Source organism: Gadus morhua, chromosome 8, assembly GCF_902167405.1.
Source record: "Gadus morhua chromosome 8, gadMor3.0, whole genome shotgun sequence".
NCBI lineage: Eukaryota > Metazoa > Chordata > Actinopteri > Gadiformes > Gadidae > Gadus > Gadus morhua.
The window spans coordinates 17,149,841-17,170,985 of NC_044055.1; the positions used below are offsets into that span (position 1 = coordinate 17,149,841).

The 21,145-nt window shown below is 47.3% G+C and overlaps 1 protein-coding gene across 2 annotated transcripts in view; it reads right to left on the reverse strand.

Moving 5' to 3' along the window:
• rock1 (Rho-associated, coiled-coil containing protein kinase 1) overlaps nt 1-21,145 on the reverse strand; it is a 35,606-nt gene that overhangs the window by 12,432 nt on the left and 2,029 nt on the right. For both annotated transcript variants that reach the window (XM_030362720.1, XM_030362719.1), the window contains exons 2-18: nt 13,001-13,082; nt 11,002-11,102; nt 10,443-10,580; nt 9,813-9,988; nt 9,138-9,222; nt 8,694-8,838; nt 8,217-8,355; nt 7,752-7,843; nt 5,950-6,109; nt 5,469-5,532; nt 5,072-5,160; nt 4,845-4,893; nt 4,295-4,430; nt 3,265-3,356; nt 2,581-2,827; nt 1,452-1,558; nt 950-1,100 (exon numbers count right to left, since the gene is read on the reverse strand). In XM_030362720.1, coding sequence (XP_030218580.1) covers nt 950-1,100; nt 1,452-1,558; nt 2,581-2,827; nt 3,265-3,356; nt 4,295-4,430; nt 4,845-4,893; nt 5,072-5,160; nt 5,469-5,532; nt 5,950-6,109; nt 7,752-7,843; nt 8,217-8,355; nt 8,694-8,838; nt 9,138-9,222; nt 9,813-9,988; nt 10,443-10,580; nt 11,002-11,102; nt 13,001-13,082 — 2,053 coding nt within the window. The remainder of the gene's footprint in view (nt 1-949; nt 1,101-1,451; nt 1,559-2,580; nt 2,828-3,264; nt 3,357-4,294; nt 4,431-4,844; nt 4,894-5,071; nt 5,161-5,468; nt 5,533-5,949; nt 6,110-7,751; nt 7,844-8,216; nt 8,356-8,693; nt 8,839-9,137; nt 9,223-9,812; nt 9,989-10,442; nt 10,581-11,001; nt 11,103-13,000; nt 13,083-21,145) is intronic.

Here is a 21,145-nt window from a genome sequence, read left to right on the forward strand (position 1 = left end):
AGGTTGAAACAAAAATGTTAACTCTGGCTATCACTTTTATAAATGAATGAGGAAAACGATTCAATAGATGAGGCTGTAAGAATGGACTCTTTGGGGTGGGGGGAGATGTTGATGTACATTAGTGTGGAGCCACTGATGGTATCAGGGCGGGGCCTGAGAGCAGTACCATCGAAGCACAGCAGAAGGGATGGCGGGCAAGTCAAGGCAACACGTGAATAAAACCTAACGTGTTGCGTAATCCGGACGGTTATTCTTGCAAGACAAATGAAGGTTGGATACGAGTCCAGCTCTTAAATACGCAGTCAGGCAGCGTCCTGACACGCCACGTGGAGATCACTCCCTGACATTCCTCCTCGCTCCAACCGCCCCGGGGGAGACACGCACATCTGTGTGTGTGTGTGTGTATGCGGGTGTGTGTGCAGTCTCTCTTCGTGTCAAACGGTCAGGAAGGCCAAAAGGTGAAGAAGGCAGAACAACAAAATAACCGGTTGGGGAAAAGGTTTTACGAAAGGAAATAAAAGACAACAACTACGAGGGGAGAGCAAGGTAAGAAAGGAGTATACGAAACTAGATTAATATGATTACATTTGATGAAATTATTTGTTTTGATTTTTGGCCATTACTTTGTTTACCATTAGTTTGAATCTTATTTCACCTCAGTAAAGTCATGCTTTCCTAGCTATTAAAGCCCTTTGAATCTAAATCAACACAAGAGGGAACCCCACAAAAGGTAGAGAGGGATGAACACAGGCGCACACACACAGAAACCGAGCAATATAATGCTAGATCTAGATAGAATGCTAGATCTAGATAGAAGGCTAGATCTAGATAGAAGGCTAGATCTAGATAGAATGCTAGCTCTAGATAGAATGCTAGATCTAGATACCGCGCCAGACAGGGCGTGCTGTGGCACGGCGGAGGGATAGGGTAGAAGGGAGGGTGCTCGTACCGTGCATGGTGGCGGACTTGGCCTCCTCGATGGACTCGTACTTGTCGTTGAGCTGCGCCCGCGTCACCCGGTGCTCCGTCTGCTCCTGCTCCAGCCGCTGCTCCAGCGTCTTCAGCCGGTAGGCCAGGTCGATCTCCTGGTTGTTCTTCTCCTGCAGAGGGAGAGGGGATGTGGTGAGGTGGTGGCGGCACTCGGGATCAATATAGACCTCAAGAGAAACCTGTTATGTCGGGACCACTTGGCGCCTTTAAGCCACTTTGAGATTTGAACTGGGATTAAGCGCTGTACATATCAAATACCTTTTCCGTGCTATACATTTGCACAGCGTACATTGCAGTGATACTTTGGCTTCTAGTGACAAATCACTGCAACTATGTTAACATTCAAACACATAGTAGGACGATTATTCTTTGCACCATCACGTCCCATAATGGCTCTCCTAACAGGCGTTGGCGGCCTTTCTGGCGACTATGTGGTGGAAGCGATGTGGAGAGCGGCTAACCTTCTCCAGGTTGTTGCTCCTCTCCTGGACCTGCTTTCGTTCAGCTTCCACCTTGGACAGGCCGAGCTTCAGGTTGTTGTTGTCCTCGTGCAGCCCCGCCATCCTCACTGATGACCAGAAAGCAAACACACGGAAAACATTAACACAACATATGTATATGCAGATAGAAATGTCTAATGCAAGCAAGTTCCAAACGCAAAACAACTGGGACACCGATACACAGCTCAAGCTTTATTCCAAACACATGGGATCCGTCTAATTTTAGGAGCCATGCTAACCAACGTTACAGCGTAGCATGGCCTTGAAGCCACCCAATCGCCACAGGGGAACTCAAATGGCTGGCTGGGCCATAAAGCACCGCTAGCTGACAGGGTAATAAAAAGCCGATGATGGTGTTGTCGGTGGCCTACGAGCCAACCTCTGATCAGAGCAGAACCGGCACAGAACACGTAGGCTGGTGGTCCCGTCGGCAGTGGGATTCCTCATGGCTCTCCGATGGCCGCCTGGAGGGCTGAACTGAGTGAGAGGTTCACTGGACCACATGTGGTGCGGGTGAGTAACAGCGCGGCACTCTTTTTAAATGTGTTCCTTGGGTCAGTGCCACTACTATATCCTAACTGTCTTTCATTCACTCCCACACTATCACAGGAAACCACTGTGCTGCTTTAAACTATTGTCCAAAGGGATAACACTATACCGCTTTCTCAGCCATATCTTGATCCAGAGTCACACATGAAACGGTTTGCAAGTAGATTTATTTTTGCATTGTTGTGCTTTATGAGAGAGTGAGAAAGACAGGAAGGTGTGGGAGATTGAGGGGAGGACATGCAGTAAAGGACCACTGCAGGAATCGAACCCGGGTCGCTGCGACGAGCACTTTGCCTTAAATGGTACTCGCTCAACCCAGTCAGCCACCGCGATGTCCCTACCAATTCATTTAGACATGCATTATATTAGGGATCATTTCCTATCACCTTTATATATCACCCCACTCCCGACATATTTGCCAATAGAGCTTTTGGTGGCGGATCCTTTCGTTATGACTAATTGATGAAACGTAGTCTTGGATGTAATCCCACTATCCGCCATGATATCCCATGCCGGCACGGCCGCCTCCCCTGGGCCGTACCTTGCAGCTCGCGGATCTCCTCCGAGCCCTCGCTGGAGCTCCTCATGGCAGCCTCCAGCGTGCTCTGCAGCAGCAGCAGCTCCTTCTCCAGCTGGGCCTTCTCGCCGTCCGCCGCGCGGCTCTTCTCCTGCAGCTCGCGGTTCAGCCCCTCCAGCTGGGTCATGGACTTGGCCACCTCCGTGTGGTTCTTCCTCAGCCGCGCCGCCGTGTCCGACTCGGCCCGCAGCAGGTCGTTGGCCTCCTCTAGCTGCCAGTCAGGGAAGGATAGGGGGGGGGGGGGGGTGTTAGGGTTGGATGGTGGTTGGTCACTTAGGGGTCACTTTTGTTTATACTTTGTGGCTATGGGAAAAAATCAAGAAAAACTCTTTTAGCATAAACACTCTTAAACGCAATTGCTATACACATGATGTGTCCATTGAAAAAATTACTAGTTGACAAATGACTGATGATTAATAGTATTAACAAAGAGGCGTTTCCCTTTGCAGGATACACATTGTTTTGGCCTTGTAAGTGTGTGTGTGTGTGTGTGTGTGTGTGTGTGTGTGTGTGTGTGTGTGTGTGTGTGTGTGTGTGTGTGTGTGTGTGTGTGTGTGTGTGTGTGTGTGTGTGTGTGTGTGCGTGTGCGCGCTGTCGTGTTAATGCAAGCTCATTCGTGTGTGCGCGTGGCCAGTCTGTGCAGCATACCTGGTTCTGCAGCTGGACTATCTTGTCGTTGGAGGCCTGCGAGTTCTGGCTAATCTTCCTCATGTTCTCGAGGTGCTCCTTCAGAGTGGAAACTGGAAGGGATCCAACGGGGAACAAGGGATTAGATACGGAGGCTACTCCTAGCCACTGCCAAACAAACTCACCCACCCGACCCCCGGGTTCACATGAGTCATCTACAAACATAGAACTAGTGTTGGGGTGCGAGTGCACGTGCGTGTGCGTGTGAATGCCCGCACGCGTGACACACCGCTGGGTCTTAAGAGTCCAACGGCTTAATGTCAATCGGATCCACTTAGTGCTGTCCTCTGATGGATGCCAGTGGCAGGTATTCCTAGTGTGGGCATGTGTGTTTTTAAAGGGGCAGCGCGACCACACTCCATTACACTGGCCCATAGCGGTAAGATTAAATCATTTGGCACACAGCAGATACCGTTTATTGGGTAATTGGGATGGAGGGGTCAGGAGAGGTAGTAATACTTAAAAATAACTGAACAAAACATTGCCGCCGAGGTTTTAGAACCGGACATGCAGTCCATATCACAATGTGGGAGAGTTCTCTCCGCCTGCCCCCCCCCCCCCTCCTCCTCCCCAGACAAGATAACCCTAACACGGGTTGTAAGGTGGAGGACCCTGAACGAAGACAAGCGCCAGAGCTCTACGAATGAGGACAAGGCTTTTTAGGTCAGAAACTGGGAGGAAGTGGGGTACTGTAAGATAGTGAATCATAACAAAACATTTTCATCCCATCTCTAAGTCTCTCATCTATTGCCGTCATTATTATACAGATTCTTCCAAAAATCTGCTTTAGCAGTTAGTGATTTCTATGATTTTGTTTGTTTTATGGATGTTTTCATTCAGGTCGTTGTTGTTTTTTTTACAAAACAATACAAATGAATCCAAGAGCGGAAAAAAAACAGCTGAACTGAGTGAACGGCTCCCTCTGAACTCAGAGGTTCCCCACAGAGTGCCACACAGATGAAGCCCCACGCCTCCCCAGGGGGCCGCCTACCCTCGTTCTCCAGGTTGCGCCTCTTCTCCCCCTCCTGGTCGGCCTTCCTCTGGTAGTCCGAGGAGCGGTGCTGCATCATCATCTTGTCCTTCTCCAGCGCCGACAGGCCCGCCTCCAGGCTCTTCCTCCGGTTACCCTGCAGGGCCACCAGGTCGCCCACGAGAGAGGGAGGTGGGGGGGAGGGGGAGGGGGAAGAAGACATTCAAACGCCACTTATTCAATTAACCTTCTTCACAGATCGTCACGAGCAGGGTAAAGTAGGTTCCGGTTCCTGTAATCTTAACATAGGGTCGGTTTTGTCTGCGTCGCAGCACTCGGGTGGTTGATGTCTATATAGATGACAGTCAAAATACACTGACTAATCTAACCAAAATTGTACAAACCGATAATTAATGTTAAGAGCTACAGCTGTGTTTGTGTTACTATGAAAAGGATCTATTGTCCCGTCTGCATGACTGCATGGGATTTCCAGCGACGTTCTTTCATTTGGCCACTTTGAGTACGACACGCAGCCCCTCCGTAAACCGCAGAGCGGATTCTGTTATCTTACCTCCTCATCCAGTTCTTTCATCATCTTGTCCAGTTTGTTGTTGGACATCCTGAAAAAATATAACATATATTCGGTTTTAATTTCCATCTAACCATCCAATAAAAGTCACCTTAAACTTGGTGTGAGTTTGAATGTGAATGACCGAAGGTTATAAGATATTGTTGGACATCATTTGGTTCTTTTTAGCCCAGCTCGTTTGCGTGCGTGCACGCGTGTGTCTCCTGTACCTGCACTTCTGCTCCATCTCATCTTTGAGCTGCATCTCGCCGTGCAGCTGTTCCTCCAGCTGGTAGATCCTCTTCTGCAGATTCTCCAGCTGGACACAGACAGAAAGACAGCAGGCAGTCAGCCAGTCAGCCAGGTGTTGGGGGTGTAGACTAAATTATATTCTCATAATGCAAAGCTGTATATTGCACAGACTACATCCCACTGTCATTCAATGTCCTTCACTCTCTTGTGTACACACAAGCTCAACGTAATGTTAGTGTTTAATGGACACGCACGCTACGAGCAAAGCTTACTCACGTAAAACCCAAATCACTGTATATCTCCAACTTATAGGATTAGGGGGACCTCAACCCATTCAATCGCCTGTTCCCTGTCTCTAAACATTACAACACTCACATGGCTCTTGTCCTCCTTCGTGGCACTGCTACGCTTGTCGCTGGTCTTGGTGGTGCGTTGAAGTCTGGGCAGAGAAGGTCCAGAGAGGTTTGAGGTCAGGACACTTTGTTTACCAAGCTAAACATGGATGTGCTAAATACTAAGATCACAGTTATGCGTTTTTCGTTCCCAATATTATTTTCATGACACCGCAACCACACAGAGCCAAAAAACTAATTGTGGTCTTCGATTCATCCGTAAAAGAAAAAGGCCAAAATACAAAAATGACATGCACAAGATGGAATAACATTCCAAATATAGTAGCATTTTAGACTATAACGCTTATCCAGATTTGTTGAATACAAAATGCCTCCTCCAAATGTAATAAAAACATTGGTATTTTCCCTTCTTCTGGCGTGCTGTGCAGCGTTTGATTGGCGTCAGAGACGGGAAGGCAGATCCTGAACGCACGACAGGTTGGGAATGCATTGGATGAACGTACTGGTGAGTACTGTAGTAGGTGAAGCCCACGAAGGGGAGCTGGTTGCCCACAAAGGCCTTTGGTGTGGGGAAGGTCTCCTCCTCCCCGCGGTTCTCCTCGATGTCGTCGAAGTTGCTGGTGTCGATGTCGCTGCTGAGCTCAGGCACCACGGGCGCCGCCGCTGCAGAGACGAGCACAAGCAGAGGAAACGCATTGAGGCCTTCCACTACACTTTGATGTGGGCAGGTTCAAACAGGAACACGGGTCATCTAGAGTTATTATTCTTTTTTTTTTTATGTTAATTATTATCATCAGTTTCCCTTTTTACCAACAAGGCAGGAACCTATTCCTCCGGTCCCCTGCGTCATACAGACTACAGTTGAGCGGCTGAACACACACACCACTCAAGCGTCGCAAAAACAATTGTTTCTCTGCCCATTTCCAGGTATTTTCCCCCAGTCTAGAGGAACAAGTTGGCCAGCAGCTAGCATAGAGTTACTATGTAGCGGAGGGGATTATAGACACAGCTTCCACACACAACACCTTGTAAGAATGCAGGAAGAACATTTACATGAATACAGGACATTTACATTTTGCAAATGTGCTCTCCAGGGAATCAGTGGCTTCAACAGTGGCTTCAAGTTGACATATGCGGCTGGCATTTGGCGCCTTTGGCTAAAATGTTTTTCTTTGTACGCAGAGAGTTCTCCAAGCACAACAGATAATGGTGCTGCATGGTAAGCTACCGAGTATGGGAGTTTACTTCAATTAATTTTTACCTACAAATAGGAGAGACTAATCAAACCATCTTCCCTGCACCCAATTTGCACGACACCGTGCACGGAGGGGTCGGCTTAGCTCAGAAGGTAGAGCAGGTTCATCTGTAAACAGAAGGTTGCTAGTGCGATGCCCGGCTCCTCCTAGCTGAGGGTTGGGCTGTCCCTGAGCCAGACACCTCACCCTAACTGCTCCTGACGAGCTGGGTGGCGCCTTGCATGGTTGACTCCGCAGTCGGTGTGTGAATGTCTGCAAGACACTTTGAATAAAAGCGTCTAATTTCCTCCATTTTCCCCCTGGTCTTCATCCCCCACTGGGGACATTATTTTCTCGTCTTATCGTTCACAGCTAGATTGGTAGAGGCGGGATTAGCCCCATGAGAGACGTGGAGCTTCTGAGAGACTGTATTTCCCAAAGCCCTTCGCTTTGCCTCGGCTGCGGCGTAATCCACTGAAGGGTTACTCAAAGTTCTCTGGATCACAGACTTATTTAAAATAAGATATTTTTAAAGCAGGACGAGGGGTGGGGGTGGGCCGGGGGGGGGCTTTTGTTGGCCTGCAGCAAAGTGCTGACTAAAGCCCGGGGCAGTATTTAATATAAACCCACTCAAAAGAGCCGTGTACAGCCACTGGATTTAAAACCCTCTTTAAATTCTAATCCCCCCTCACGTCGGGTGTCAGGACCCCACCCCGCCCCCCCTCCCTCTGCGTTAACATTCGCCACAGGGCCGCTTCCCCTTCCCTTGGCCCCCCAGCTGCAGCAGGCGTGCTGTCACCGCTCCTGCCAGCACCGGCGCTTAAGTCTTGTAAAAGGATACAGAATGAATGGCTCTTCCCCCCCCACCCCACCCCACCCCTGCCTCTGCAAGAATTTCCTGCCACTGTCCATAGTGGGCGACATGGAAAAACAAACAATGTTGGGCCGCTTGGGGAAGGGTGTGAGGAAACAATAACAAATGGAGGGAGATCCATCTGGGGAAAAACTGAAAACCCCCCAAAAAAACATTTTAAATGTTTTAAAAAAAACGCCAGCCGACGTGGCCTCACTCTCTCGGACGTTGTCCCACGTCCACTGGTCGTTCTTGAAGAAGGGATGCCTCTTGATCTCGTCCACGCCGTTCCGGCCCAGGCGCACCTCTCTGTGGAGCGAGACGCACACGGATTGATGAGACACTTCCCGTGTTCATGGAACATACACACACGCTCACAAATATACAGGCATACGATACATACATAGGCTCGGAGAACAGATAAGAATGTTCTTGACACAAACAAGTTACATTGTAAACAATGCACATGCTATATAGGTAAACAAAGAGCTCCCACTATCTGAATTGGGAGCTGTTCGACATGCAAGGACATTCTTCTATGTTGTTGTTCTGCGCCATCCACCAGTCTCTACGAGCTGCCCGACGCTCGGAGCAACGCCAGGGGACGGGCCCCGAGGGCTCCGGAGATTAGGCCACCTAACCCCCGCCTTGGTGACCTCGCTACTACGGCGCTATCGCTGACCTGTCAGTGAGGAAAGCACAGATGAGGTTCTTGGCGTCCTTGGTGATGTCGCTGTCGTCGGGGAAGGACAGGGCGTTCTTGTGGTTCATGATCTTGCTGTACGTGCCCACCAGCGAGTCGGCATAGAACGGCGTGTCGCCTGAAACCAAGCAACAGGAAAGGTGCACTTCAGGTGTTGTAATAGGGAAGGGTGTACAGTATGGTTCCAGTTTGGAGCCAGAAACATTTAAACGGTGTCTGTGTGGATTGGGAATCCAAAATAATAGAATAGTAATTTGAAATACAAGGATAGGGTGTGAAAAAAACAGAGTTTTTGTGTTGTTTCCATTTTATAATCCACTAATTATTACACATAAGCCATCTGACCAAGCACACCTAGAAACAAGGTGTGAGTTACAGAACCTTAAGGACTGTGGATTAAAAGGCTTTGACTGGCCGTTGCGGTGAAAATAACAAAGGCCTTGACAGCCCACTCACCGACGAGCATCTCATATAGGAAGACTCCCACGGACCACCAGTCACACTCCCGGCCGTAATACCCGTCTCCTCCCTGGGATTTCAGTACCTCGGGCGAAATGTAGTCCGGCGTTCCCACTGCAGTGTCGCATCGTACCATTCCGTCCTGATAGAGACCAAGCCGCCATTTCAACATGATTATTATTATTATTAGGCAAGGCCGCTTAATTTATATAGCACTTTTCATACACGAGGCCGATTCAAAGTGCTTCACATAGAAATATTAAATAGTAGATAAGTTAAAGAAAAAGTGAGCCAAATAGATACAATTATATCATATTTTCTAAAAAAGTTTACGAAAGCACATCAAGGAGTGTCTTGAATCTGGACACTTAGTACGGTTCTTATTTATATTGAACCCATGCATCGTGCTGCCATGCCCTGGAGAACAGGCCGCTGGGGTACCTTGTTCATTTTCATGCAGGTTCCAAAGTCTGCCAGCTTCAAGTGGCCTGCTTTGTCTAGCAACATGTTATCGGGCTTAACGTCCCTGGGGAGACAAAAGCAGAGAGGCAGAGAGGTGGCGTTAGGGCTCAGGCTGCAGCGATTCACAAAGTCAACATGTATTTTCAGGGGAAAACAGTGGAAAAAAAGCCCACTCTAAAATTGCAAGGCGCACACAAGTCTAGGCTGACTTGGGTGTCCATTTACGCTCTCCAGCACTACTTTATCGCTCACGTTTCACATTGAAATACAATCCGTTCTGCATGGGTCTGACTGCTTTTTCCTGCATTCTTGAATTCTAGGCCTGAATCCGTCTTGCTGGGTTTAATTGAAACGCAGACGATGACGAAAGAAACAGTTTTTCCATTAGGAGCGATGCATGGAGACGCTGTGGCCAAAGGAATGCCGGAACAAGTATTTTTAGCAGTCACGAATGAACACCATGACGTTTTTCCACATGTAATAAACCTAAACGGCCATGAACAGCACAGCAAAAAGGCGCGCGTGTGTGTGTGTGTGTGTGTGTGTGTGTGTGTGTGTGTGTGTGTGTGTGTGTGTGTGTGTGTGTGTGTGTGTGTGTGTGTGTGTGTTTATTTGTGTGCGTGCGTGCGTGTGTGTGCGTGTCTGTGTGTGTACCTATGGATGAACCCCATGGCGTGGATGCCATCCAGCGCCAGCACCACCTCGGCTGTGTAGAAGCGCGCCCACTTCTCGGGCACGTCGTAGTTGCTCATCAAGTTGACCAGGTCTCCGCCGGGCATGTACTCCATCACCATGTAGAGGTAGCGGTCGTCCTGGAAGGCGAAGAACAGCTGCAGGGGGAGGGGGGGGGGGGGGGAGGGGGCGGAGCTTGTCATTGGTAAACAGGAAGCAAGGGCATGATACCCTACAAGGTCACCACCAGCCTGACGCTGATGTAAACGTGTGAAAACCGCTGGCTGTGGGGTGTGAGGTGTTCAATGTCAGGGGCGGATGGTTGTTTTGCGTCAAAATACAAACAAGACGATTTATTTCCCGTGGATGGATATTTGAATGTCAAACCAAAATGTGAGCTAAATTAAACACGAGTGGAGGATGAGATGAGTGATGAGAGACGATGATTCTTGGAGACGTTTCCCTTTCTGGAGTCACATGCTCGTGCGAGTGTCAGGACCATTCAGCACAACCTAAAATTCTAGCCCCTGGTTATAAAGGAACATCCCTCGTCCTGCTTGTACATCCGAGTAGACGCAATGCATTCTGGGAATGCTGTGCGCCGTCACTCACCTGCACCACCCAGGCGAAGTTGGCGAAGGCCATGATGTCCCTCTCCTCCCAGAAGAAGGCAGAGTCAGACCTCTTAATCATCTCAAACTTGCTCAGCAGCTTCATGGCGTACACCTTCCTCGTGGCTCTGTGTCTGACCTGGGGTGAAAGGGGAACAGTTAGGCCCGGTCCTACTGAGACCACAACAAACCACCCTATGAGACTGTCCCACAGGTAGAACGCAAGGAACAGAAGCTGTTTGCAGCAATATATTTCCCTTTCTTGTACTTGCTGCACCTTGAAGATATTTTCCTGTCTCTGTTGTGCACTAGCTAGCACATTATCGTACAATGTTTGTAGAATGTCTTGTTGAATGTATGCATCATAACCAAGACAAATTCCTTGTCATCTTGTTCACATAATAAAATAAGTATAGTCATAATTCTGTTTCAGAAGATAGGATAATATCTTACAATACTACAGCTACAATATAAGTGGACTGAATCTCATCATGATGTATATGTGACAGACTATTTCACTTTGAAGATCCCTCTTATGAAGTGGGCCATGGAGGTCTTACCAATTGCACCTCTCCAAAGGCTCCTCTCCCAATAACTTTGACCACCTCATAGTCATCCGCTTTCATGCGCAGATCCCGTATCTTACTGATGGTGTCTTTATCTGGAAGGAGAAAAACAGGAGACACACAGCAGATGAGTCCTCCACACACGCTAAGAGGTCATAGAGAGCCCACACACATCGGAGAAAGCAGGGAGCATCTAGTTAACCCACAGCCCCGGGGAGCAACTCCTGCAAGCTAGCCCTGTACGCTTAGCCAAGCGGTTGCACTTAAAAGCCTATAAAAGCGTCTCTGATCAAAAGGTGAGCGTCCCTGCATTGTCCATATGGAGCGGGGAGGGATTTATCCAATCAGACACCGCAAACATGTTTGCAAGCGCATCAGAAGAGGAAAACGTATTTTGGCGGACACGGCGGCCGAAGGAACAACGTTTTGGAGCCCCGCTGTAACAATGCCGGTTCCCCCCATGGGCAGATCGGTATTCTCTGATCTGCCAAATTTGGTCATAGTTGGACTGTCTGATTCCAATGGGTCACAACGTGCACACGAGAGAGAGAGAGAGAGAGAGAGAGAGAGAGAGAGAGAGAGAGAGAGAGAGAGAGAGAGAGAGAGAGAGAGAGAGAGAGAGAGAGAGAGAGAGAGAGAGAGAGAGAGAGAGAGAGAGAGAGAGAGAGAGAGAGAGAGAGAGAGAGAGAGAGAGAGAGAGAGAATTGAGAACAAGAAGAGGAAAATAAGAGGGATGGGAGAAGAGAGGCCGAGGAGGAAATAGAGAGGGGAGGGAGAGAAGAGAGTGAGGGTATCCAAGTTCAATGGATCTATAAATAAACACCAAGGCTTATTATAATGAAAACATTTCAGAGAGTGAGTCAGAGAACACAACCCTGAGATTCGCATGGAGGGCAGCATTAGAATGGTTCCAACTGGGCTGATGAATAAGAGCGGCTCAATAGGAGAAAAGGGTTCCAAGAAAGGCCCGCTTCTTCTACGCACATCGAAGTCAGCTGATGCGATGCATGGTGCAACACATCAGGGACTGGAGTTGCGAGCCCTTCAGGCACGGCATGCCAGTGGCGCACAGGCCATCACAAGACATCAAGTCCATCACCCCCATGTCCCACGGCAGTTGGCTGATGAGCCCTGCTAGATGTGTACCAACTCCCAAGCGCACTTTCAATGCGTGGTGGAACCTTTGCCTGGGGCTTTGCAGCCTGTAAATCTGAATTGTTTTCTTCTCGGTACCTTTAGTAGTTCTGCTTTCATCATCAATGGGGTCTTAAAACTGCTTTGTTCATATGACTTACGTGTAATTGCTAGTTATTTAACAGTTGAGACAACGTGTTACATGAATGTATATAAAAGTATAACTGAGGATTTAACCTGAAAGGCTGGAGTGACAATAAAATACTACTATCAAAAATAATTTACAAGCTTGATAGTGGTGGTACAAATGTTACCATGACAAGAAAGTGATTTGCAGTAAACCACTTAGAGATCATGTGCATACTTTGACGGAGAAAGGTCAGAGCCCGACTGACTACCTAGGCGTTTTATTGGAACAAGTACCTCTATATCACATTACTACCCCTTCAAGTTTTTCCCGTGATACCGTCGTGCACTTTGCAACATAAAAGCCCAGTGCATACGTGTCGTACTAATGGCACGATTCAAAGTGGTGATGTGACGCTGATAAAGGGAACAAGCATCATTTGGGTCACTGGCCATCTATGAAAGCCCCCTTTTGTGGACCATGCCAAAGCAACAGACACAATTGGGTGCCCTGGCCCACATAAAGGCGTTGACCCTATAACGGCCTTCTTTACTGAACCTAGCTGGGGCATAAACCCATATGCAGGTTTTTTTAAAAGGGGGGTGGGGGTTTGATTATGAACATGTCGTTGTTGGAGACATGGCGGGTGTCAGCACAGAAAGGAGGACAGGAGGGGTGGGGGGGGGGGGGAAGCATTGTGAATAGCTTACATTGCTGGGGTAGGGTACTTACATCTATTCAAGAAATTGTCAATGCTCTTGTTCTTCCTCAGGGCAGGGAAGTCGAGGTCATACACCAATGCGTCCAAGCCATCCTAGAAGGGGGAAGAAAAAATGAAACGCAAAAATGTTACAATGAATTCCCTACAGTCCCCCTTGTGATTGCTGGCAGCATCCCTAGATAAGCACTGTTGTTTGGGTTCTGGGTTTGAAAGAACCCAAACAACACTGAAATCAAATCAGTAAACCAGGCTTCTAGTTAATGTTCGTCCTAGCAATTGTTACCTTGAGGCCCGTGCATCGATTAGCTTAGCCTGAACAGACAATTCAAGGGATCTCCCTCACCGACTGCCTCCGACTCTGATTTAATTGCAGAATCGGCCAAAAGACCGCCGACAAGACCCGACTAGTGCCAACTGTGCAGGACACACTGCAGAAACTAGGGCCACAGACACTTAATAAGGAGTTAATAAGGATCACTGTTCTAGAAGGCCTCAGGTGAACACAATTGTTAACAAAATGAACTTTTGATGACAGTCCACTACGAAAGGGTTCAGTAGGTGATGAACCGCTTTAATAAAACGTTTTTAATTGTATGGCACATTTCATGGGGAGCAAATGATGACATACATGTTTCTATTAACTCAAGAGAGGACCAGCTATTTGATGATCTGCCTCACAACACTCGTAGAGCTGGGAATCAGATGGACTAGCCTACATGTCAAGAAATATTGTCCGACCTTTTAGGGCTACAATGCTGACAGAGGGTGCTGTACATGCTACGTTCCTCAAATCCTGACCCAGTTTAACACCCCTCACAAAACAATTCAGCTGAAGATAACATTCTTGTGAAATAATAAAAAGGGTAAATAATGAGAAGATCTGCTATAGCGACTAGATCGAAACTATGCAATGATTGTGAAGCAGAACACCATAGACTGAGGGTGTGCTAGGGTTGGTGACCAGCTGTAATCATAAGGGCTAGTTAGCCTTCGGCTAGGCATGAGGGGAAGTGCAACTGGTAGGATTTAATCTAATCTGCTTTAATCCAGGATGGTTGACACATGACCGTTACACAAACACCAGCATACATGGAGTGAAGATGCAAGTTTAACAGCTCGAAGATGTAGAAACAGCCCTGTTTCAGCAGGTCTCTCACACACGGTCAGCCAGTCACTGGATTCTGATCTGATCAAAGACCCTGAACTGGACGATTTAATACAAGGAGGGTCATCCCTACTCGCATGCAATGTAAACCACTCTATAATATAGGAAAATGCACTTTCAAAGATTAAAATGTCTTTCAAATATTAAAATAAATGATGTTGTGGTAAAAACGAAAAATGTGATTTATGACTTTGCTTCCCATTCTTGAAGGGATATCCGGAGGTATCTGTTAATGGCTCCATATTGCGACAAGTTGTTTAATTCCAAATCATCGTGCGTCCAGAAAGGGAGTTTGCTGGGTTAGCATTTGCTCTCAAATAGCCGATTGGATTGACTTGCAGAGTTACACTAGCCTAGCTCCTGTTCATCTGAGGAGAATACACCTCTAATTACTTTAAAGATTTCTAATGTTTTCCCTATGGTGGCCGCTTATTCAAAATGAGTGCCAATAACAACACAACAAGATTAAAGTTAGCCTATAAACACACTATATGTGGCGCTGTGATTATGAAGTTAACTGTGACATTGCCATGATCAGCTGCTTCTGGGTAGTCTGAGCGGAGGGTAACCGTCAGCAGCACATCACAGGCAACCGTATAATCACAGCACTGACTATCATGTTGAATAATTGGTGTGTTTTGAACTCCCCTTCTGAATGCACAATGATCAATTTCAGATACAACAACTCGTATGAATCTGGCTGAGAATGGCAAACGGCAATAACTGATTTCACGGCAAATCACCCTATGATTCATTGTGAGGAGCGTTAAATATGGGATAAGATTGTAATATGCAAATCTCTTTATCGTGATAACAGATCCTTAAGAAAACAAGCCGCATACGCAACAAATGACATCTCTTGCATGCTCTGGATTCCCGCCCAAGATGAATTCTGCTTCGTTTGGCATCTCTGTGCAAAACAATGACACATGGTGATTCAGCAGCTCAGACGAGACGGAGGAGGAATCCTCTTAAGTGACTGCTGCTCCTGCTGAGCACTACAGTGGACGTGAGGCACCCGCCACGCCCCCACCCATAACACCCCACCAGGGGATATAAACCCTGCCAGACGCCTCAGGGATGGGGGGAAGGAGGTGGAGGACGAGGAGGGGAGGGAGAGGGGGACAAGGCAAAAGGAAAGAATGGGAAGAGGTGTGCGGATGGGGAAGGAAGACCACAACACAGGAATTCACAGGAGTCTGGATAATGAAAGAAAAACAGAAGAGTAACTGGGGCAAATGCTGCGACGCATGTAAACAGAACGGCTGAACCGAGCTAAAAAAACCCGAAAAACAAAAACCTCATGAAGTCAAGCCTCATGAGTTCACCCAAGGAAGGCCGACGGCAGGGGCGGGGGGAGACGCTTGTAGAAACGCAAAGGGTCCAGTGTGTTCAGGGGGGAACGGGGGGGGAGTGGGGGGGCTTGATGGTCATACAGTATGTGATTTGTTTGAAAAAAAAAAAAAAGAAGAGGCAGAAGAAAAAGGCGTATGAAGAGAGAGAGACCGTTAGGAGGCTAATCACACAGCGCCTGTGCTCAGCGGAGCACGTTTGCATAACTTCCTGCCGCAGAGAGCGCTGGACGGCCACAGCAACATTCCTCCACAGGACCGTACACGTCAGAGAGCTATTTTAAGTATGCGGCCAAACAAGTTCCCAACAAAAAGTAAAGGGAAGAAAGGGAAGGGGGTGGGGGGGAATCCATCCCAAGTACAAAGTCAAATAGGGAGCCTTATTTTCAATCAGCATGCTATTATGAACCCCCCCGTCCCCTGCACCCTGGCCATACACCTATCCCTCCCTCCTCCTCCTCTACCAAAATGAACAGTGAAGGAAAAAACAATACGGATTAAGACAGATGTGCGGGATTTACTGAAAGAATAGAGCAGAAAATATTAAGACTTTAAAACAACGGCGAACATAGGTTGGACTACAGTGCTTATGGAACTTAAACTGTGTGTGTGTGTGTGTGCGCTTGTGTGATCTTTGTGTCATGGGGACTTTCTTGTAGTTTTTATTTTACTACAAAGAGGAACTGGTACAAATAATCAATGGTGTATAATGGCAGAGAAGCAGGGTGTGCCACCATGGCACACGTACACTTAAATTAAAATCTTATCTGAAGCATGGAGTGGCGCTTCTAAAGATGTTTGTGAGTAAGTCGGGTTGGCTGCTGGGCAAGAGGAAGCAGCAACAGCCCTGTGTCAACAGGGCCCGGACACAGTGGTCCAGTGTACACCAACCACCTAGCAGAACGGTACAAGCATAAGACCAGCAGGTCATAGCAATACAATACTCCTCGATAGAAGGAGAGGAGGCAACGAATAGAGGGGACACACATGTTATGCGTAAATCACAAAATGGGAAAAATGCTTATTTATGTAGCGGGCCAACACGCATAACAAATCAAGTTCCCCACCAAGATTGCGAACTAATCATGTAGCCAATGAGCCGTCCTCTTAGGATGCAAGACTAGCCAAGAATCAATTGGAAGTAAGCACATGACAACGGTAATCAAGCTCAAAAACCCATCAACGGCTCTCCAGCAATACAAGAACTGCTGGCCAGTACTACTTGGTGGACCACACCGCCTTCACAATTTTCCAAAAATCCAACTATAGAGGCAAACAAAAATAGACACCCCCTTGCATTAATTCAGCCACCATACATCACGACCAGGCAGGAGACACTGGAGGGCCAACAAATCATAGGGGACAGTCTTGGGAAAAATAATGGCTGGGAAAACAGACCAGGGTCTTGCCAGGGCTGGGCTCCCTCTCCTACTTGTGGTGATGCCGCTTCGGGCGGGTGGATGGATGGATGGATGTGCGGGTCGGTGGGTTAGTGACACATCTCTGGGATTTACTGCGTGAAACACACACGCGCTCATCATCTCACCCATTAATGAAATGTGGCAAACCTAATGAGCGGATAGTTATACTGAACACACAGGCCAAGCGCTTGGCCTAACGCGCGGCAATTATTTCTCTAAGCTTTAGGGGAAGAGAAATATGCACACAGGCTTTTTCCAGACATTTGAGTTGGGGAGCGAAAAAAGGGAAAGAAAGAAAATGTTTCCATGGGACGACACGGCCACATCTTCCCCTCGCTGCCCTGCCAGCACAAGGCATGTGGACCGGCCTGAGTCAAGCCATACATTTCACTTCCAATTCTGCCACCTCTGCGAGACAATACACTTCTCACATTCATTAGTGAGCAAAGGCTCCATAGACCGCCATTTAGGGTGCCATGCAAAGAAGGGCGAATGTATGGGCTGGGCCCGTGTAAACACAAGCGGCGGTAATGTAGGCCAATTACAAAACCATTCAGAAAATGTAATACCACATCGCTTCCCCTTCCTAAATCGTCAACGTTGGCTTCTGGGATAGGCCTAGACAGAAATAGGGAACTAAGGGACAGTTGGGTCTATTCTTCTGTCAGGTTTATTTATGTACGCGCTGAAATAGCCGCAGTTTCAGAAACTTTGCAACCCCCTCGTAGGCAGAGTGTAGGCTACTGGCAAGCTCCTTCGCCTCCTCGGACCAAACTCTTGTGCTCAAAGCCCCGCTCACATACTCGGGCAGTATGTGATATCGACTGACAGGAGAGAAAGACTGCGTGTCCAACAGTCTCGCTTGATAAACGGCAGTGACAGTGAACGCAGCCATGGCAAAACAAGGGCATTCCATTTCTTTATGAGGCCCCAGCCGAGACAGAATCACTGTCACAAAGGCTTTCATGTCAAAATATAATTGAGTTCTTGCAAAAGAGGAGCACTCTCCCGTGGTCCCACCAACCAAGTCCAGGACACAGAAAAGTTACAGTGCTTTCCCCATCTCGCATAGGACAGCTGACCTCATCCAAACAAATGTATTAACAAATGATGAGCAAGGATGTGGACTCACTTTAGGTTGTGACTATTAGGCCTGGGAGGCTGCTGAATCATGTGTGAGTGACACTGCAAGAGCGAAGCCCATTTCCTCAGTTACCACAGGCGATAGAAAGCAGAAGGCCTTGCGATTCACCAGGAAGAAACCGGAGGTAAATTACCTCAGAGTGAATAGTTTTTAACCTGCATTCCAGTACATGATTGCCCAGCTGAGGAACAAAAAGGTACAAATCGCTGGAGCCATTGTTAAGTGCAGGGTGAATAGCTGAGGAGCAGTTTACAAATGGCCGACCTGTATTAGCCACTAACAATAGGAGAGAGATGTAACGCTGAAACAGAAAAAACAACAATGCACACCCATTGCCCAGCACTGCCTCGCTTAACTGACATTCACACTAGCGGCAGTGCAGTTTATAATTTGATACTGTGTAATTGACATGGCGCTCCACCTTCAAACTAGACATGATGGATTCTGTTGTCAGATGTGCAATATTGTCTGTTATGACAGAGCGTCGTAACAGTCCAAATGTATAACTTGCAGAGATTGAAGGCCATAAAACCTAAAGCTGCGCTATCAGTGCATGCAACACCCTATGTTTGTCCATTCAAGACAAAGGTTACCGGATGAAGACTGCTCCCCTGCCTAGGCAGAGCCTACTGCATTGTTACATGCCTAATCACACTAATAGTTAACTTTTGTCTGCATTATTAAAAGGGGAAGGCATGACAATCTCGTTGCTGTAGCATCACAGCAATATACATCCAGTCTGCTCCAAGGAATTCCAAGTTCTTATGGAGATTTCCAGTTTTAGCATGGTTGAATAATTTTGGCCCCTTTGATTTCGCCATCATAAAATGGGAACTCAAATTAAATTGATCAAAATAGTGTGTGAGCCAAATGGAGCAGATCGGACACACAAACAAACGGTGGTACCTACTATTTTGATCAACAGCAGACCTGGCAGAGAGATTAAGAAAGTTGACTTCAGTCAAAGAGGGGAAAAAGACTCAAGCCGTGGCCGTTTAAACAGCAATTTATATTTGATGATTAGCCAGCCAAAATGATTCCAATGACATATCAGGCGGCATTCAACCAATTATCAGACATTCGTCCTCTCTTTTTTGTGGACAATTAATGGTAAATTGTTTAAAATAATTGACAGTCTTACATTTAGAAATGATAAGTGAGCATTTCCGAGTGTGGGTTTGACACAAAGGTGTGGTGCCATGATAGCCTATTTCTTCAGTGCGATAAACGATATGGATGGATCGCAAAATGGTGGGGGCAACCAGCTTTTGGCCTGATCACGCCATATTGTGCTCCTACGAGGGTCTGAATCCATGGCTATGCTGGTCTGTTATTGGAGCCAGATACAGATTAAGATTCAAAGTAACATACAAAACAGCTGAAGAGTGCAGAGCTTACGTGCAAATGTTACAGCAACATCAATGAGGGCGGCAGGAAGTTTTAAGTTTACCTTAAACAGGGCCGATATCAAAACCCAACATGTCCCAGCGTATCCTCATTATTTCACTGCACAAATTTGAAAGCAGCCTGTTCCATAAAGGGCCCAAAAGAATGAGCAGACCCCACAATGCAATCAAGAATTGTTCCATTCCTCTAAGTGGGTAAATGTGTTATTGCTGTGGGTATTCCGTTTGTACCGCATTGTAAAATGTTTGAACCAGGTGCACCATTAAGGCCCACAGATAAACAAACGGACATCGACAATATACACTAGCTTGACGTCGGTGAGCCTTGCCATCACAATGCAAGGAATTTGGCCTGTTCAGAATGGCTCTTAAGAGCCTGCCTGGAGGACAGTGATGGTGGGCAACACAACCCAGATAAGACCCTCCACTCTCAGCAGAAAATATTTAGGGGAGGGAGAAGATAAGGATGACAGAGTACACCCCTGCGCTCAGGCCACCCTGTAGCCAAGTGGGCCGGTTTGGGCCGAATGTCCCCGTCACACACACACAGGCCAAGCGGCAACACAGGACTAGTAAACCCAGGCCCGACCACCGCAAATACACACTGGGGCAATAACATAACCCCGGTCGGACACTCGGGTACAAAAAGAGGGGCCAGTAACAGGCCTGCATTGTGCTTTTCAGTGGGACCCATTACTCATAGGTAACGCATGCTAGAAGCTTGTTCATGAGTTAAATGTCCCGATTCAAGGCCTTGAGAAACATGAGTCTCTCGTTCACATAATTTTGGTTTATGGGTGCAGAGCTGAGCCCACACCCAGCTACCTCAGAGCCTGCATGCCTGTTTTCAGCATTCTATCCCTCTCTGACGTTCTCTCACTCTCTACAGACGGACAGAATGGCTCAGGGACACACAGGGGGACTCTAGCCCAGTCAAAGACAAGAGGTTATTTGATTAGCATGGAATTTTATTAAGCTGTGGGTGGAGCTGCATGGAGAGTGCCTGGGCAAAAGGCCTCCATTCATTGATCAGAGGAAGATTGCAGAGCAAGAGAGGGGGGGGGAAAGAGGAACAACACCCTTGTGTATGTAGCTGCCGGCAGGAACATTCCCCACAGCCCTTTTTTTGCCATTAAAATGCACCGTGTGTGCACTTATAGCAGAGTTTTAATTAGTTGTTTTTTTTTACTCTACAACCGGCTCAGAGGTCACCAAGACAAGCCAACTTCTCTAATGGAGAGAAAGTGAGAACTAAACCTACACAAGTGTTTGCCAAAAAAAAAAAAAAAAAAAACTCTTCCCCAAATGTACGTGTGCATCAACCGTTACGTAATAAGAGTGAGTCCTGTGACCGCAAGAATTTCCTCAGTATTCAAATTTCATACAATTATAATGCTCAAAATGATCTAAATGCTAATGGAGCTCCCATGTTGTCATTACTGTTGGACCGTCAAACCTGTAAAATAAATGTACGCACAATGAGAACCCCGACACAACGCAAACAAACCAACCCTACCATACCTGCAAGCACAAATCAAACACTTATACAAAACAATCTCAGGAAATGGACAAAAGCCTCAAGACAATCCATTTGTTTAGAATGCCACATGATCGATCTGTACATAATCTGAGCCCTGGAACCCATCAGTGTATAGATACATTGCATAT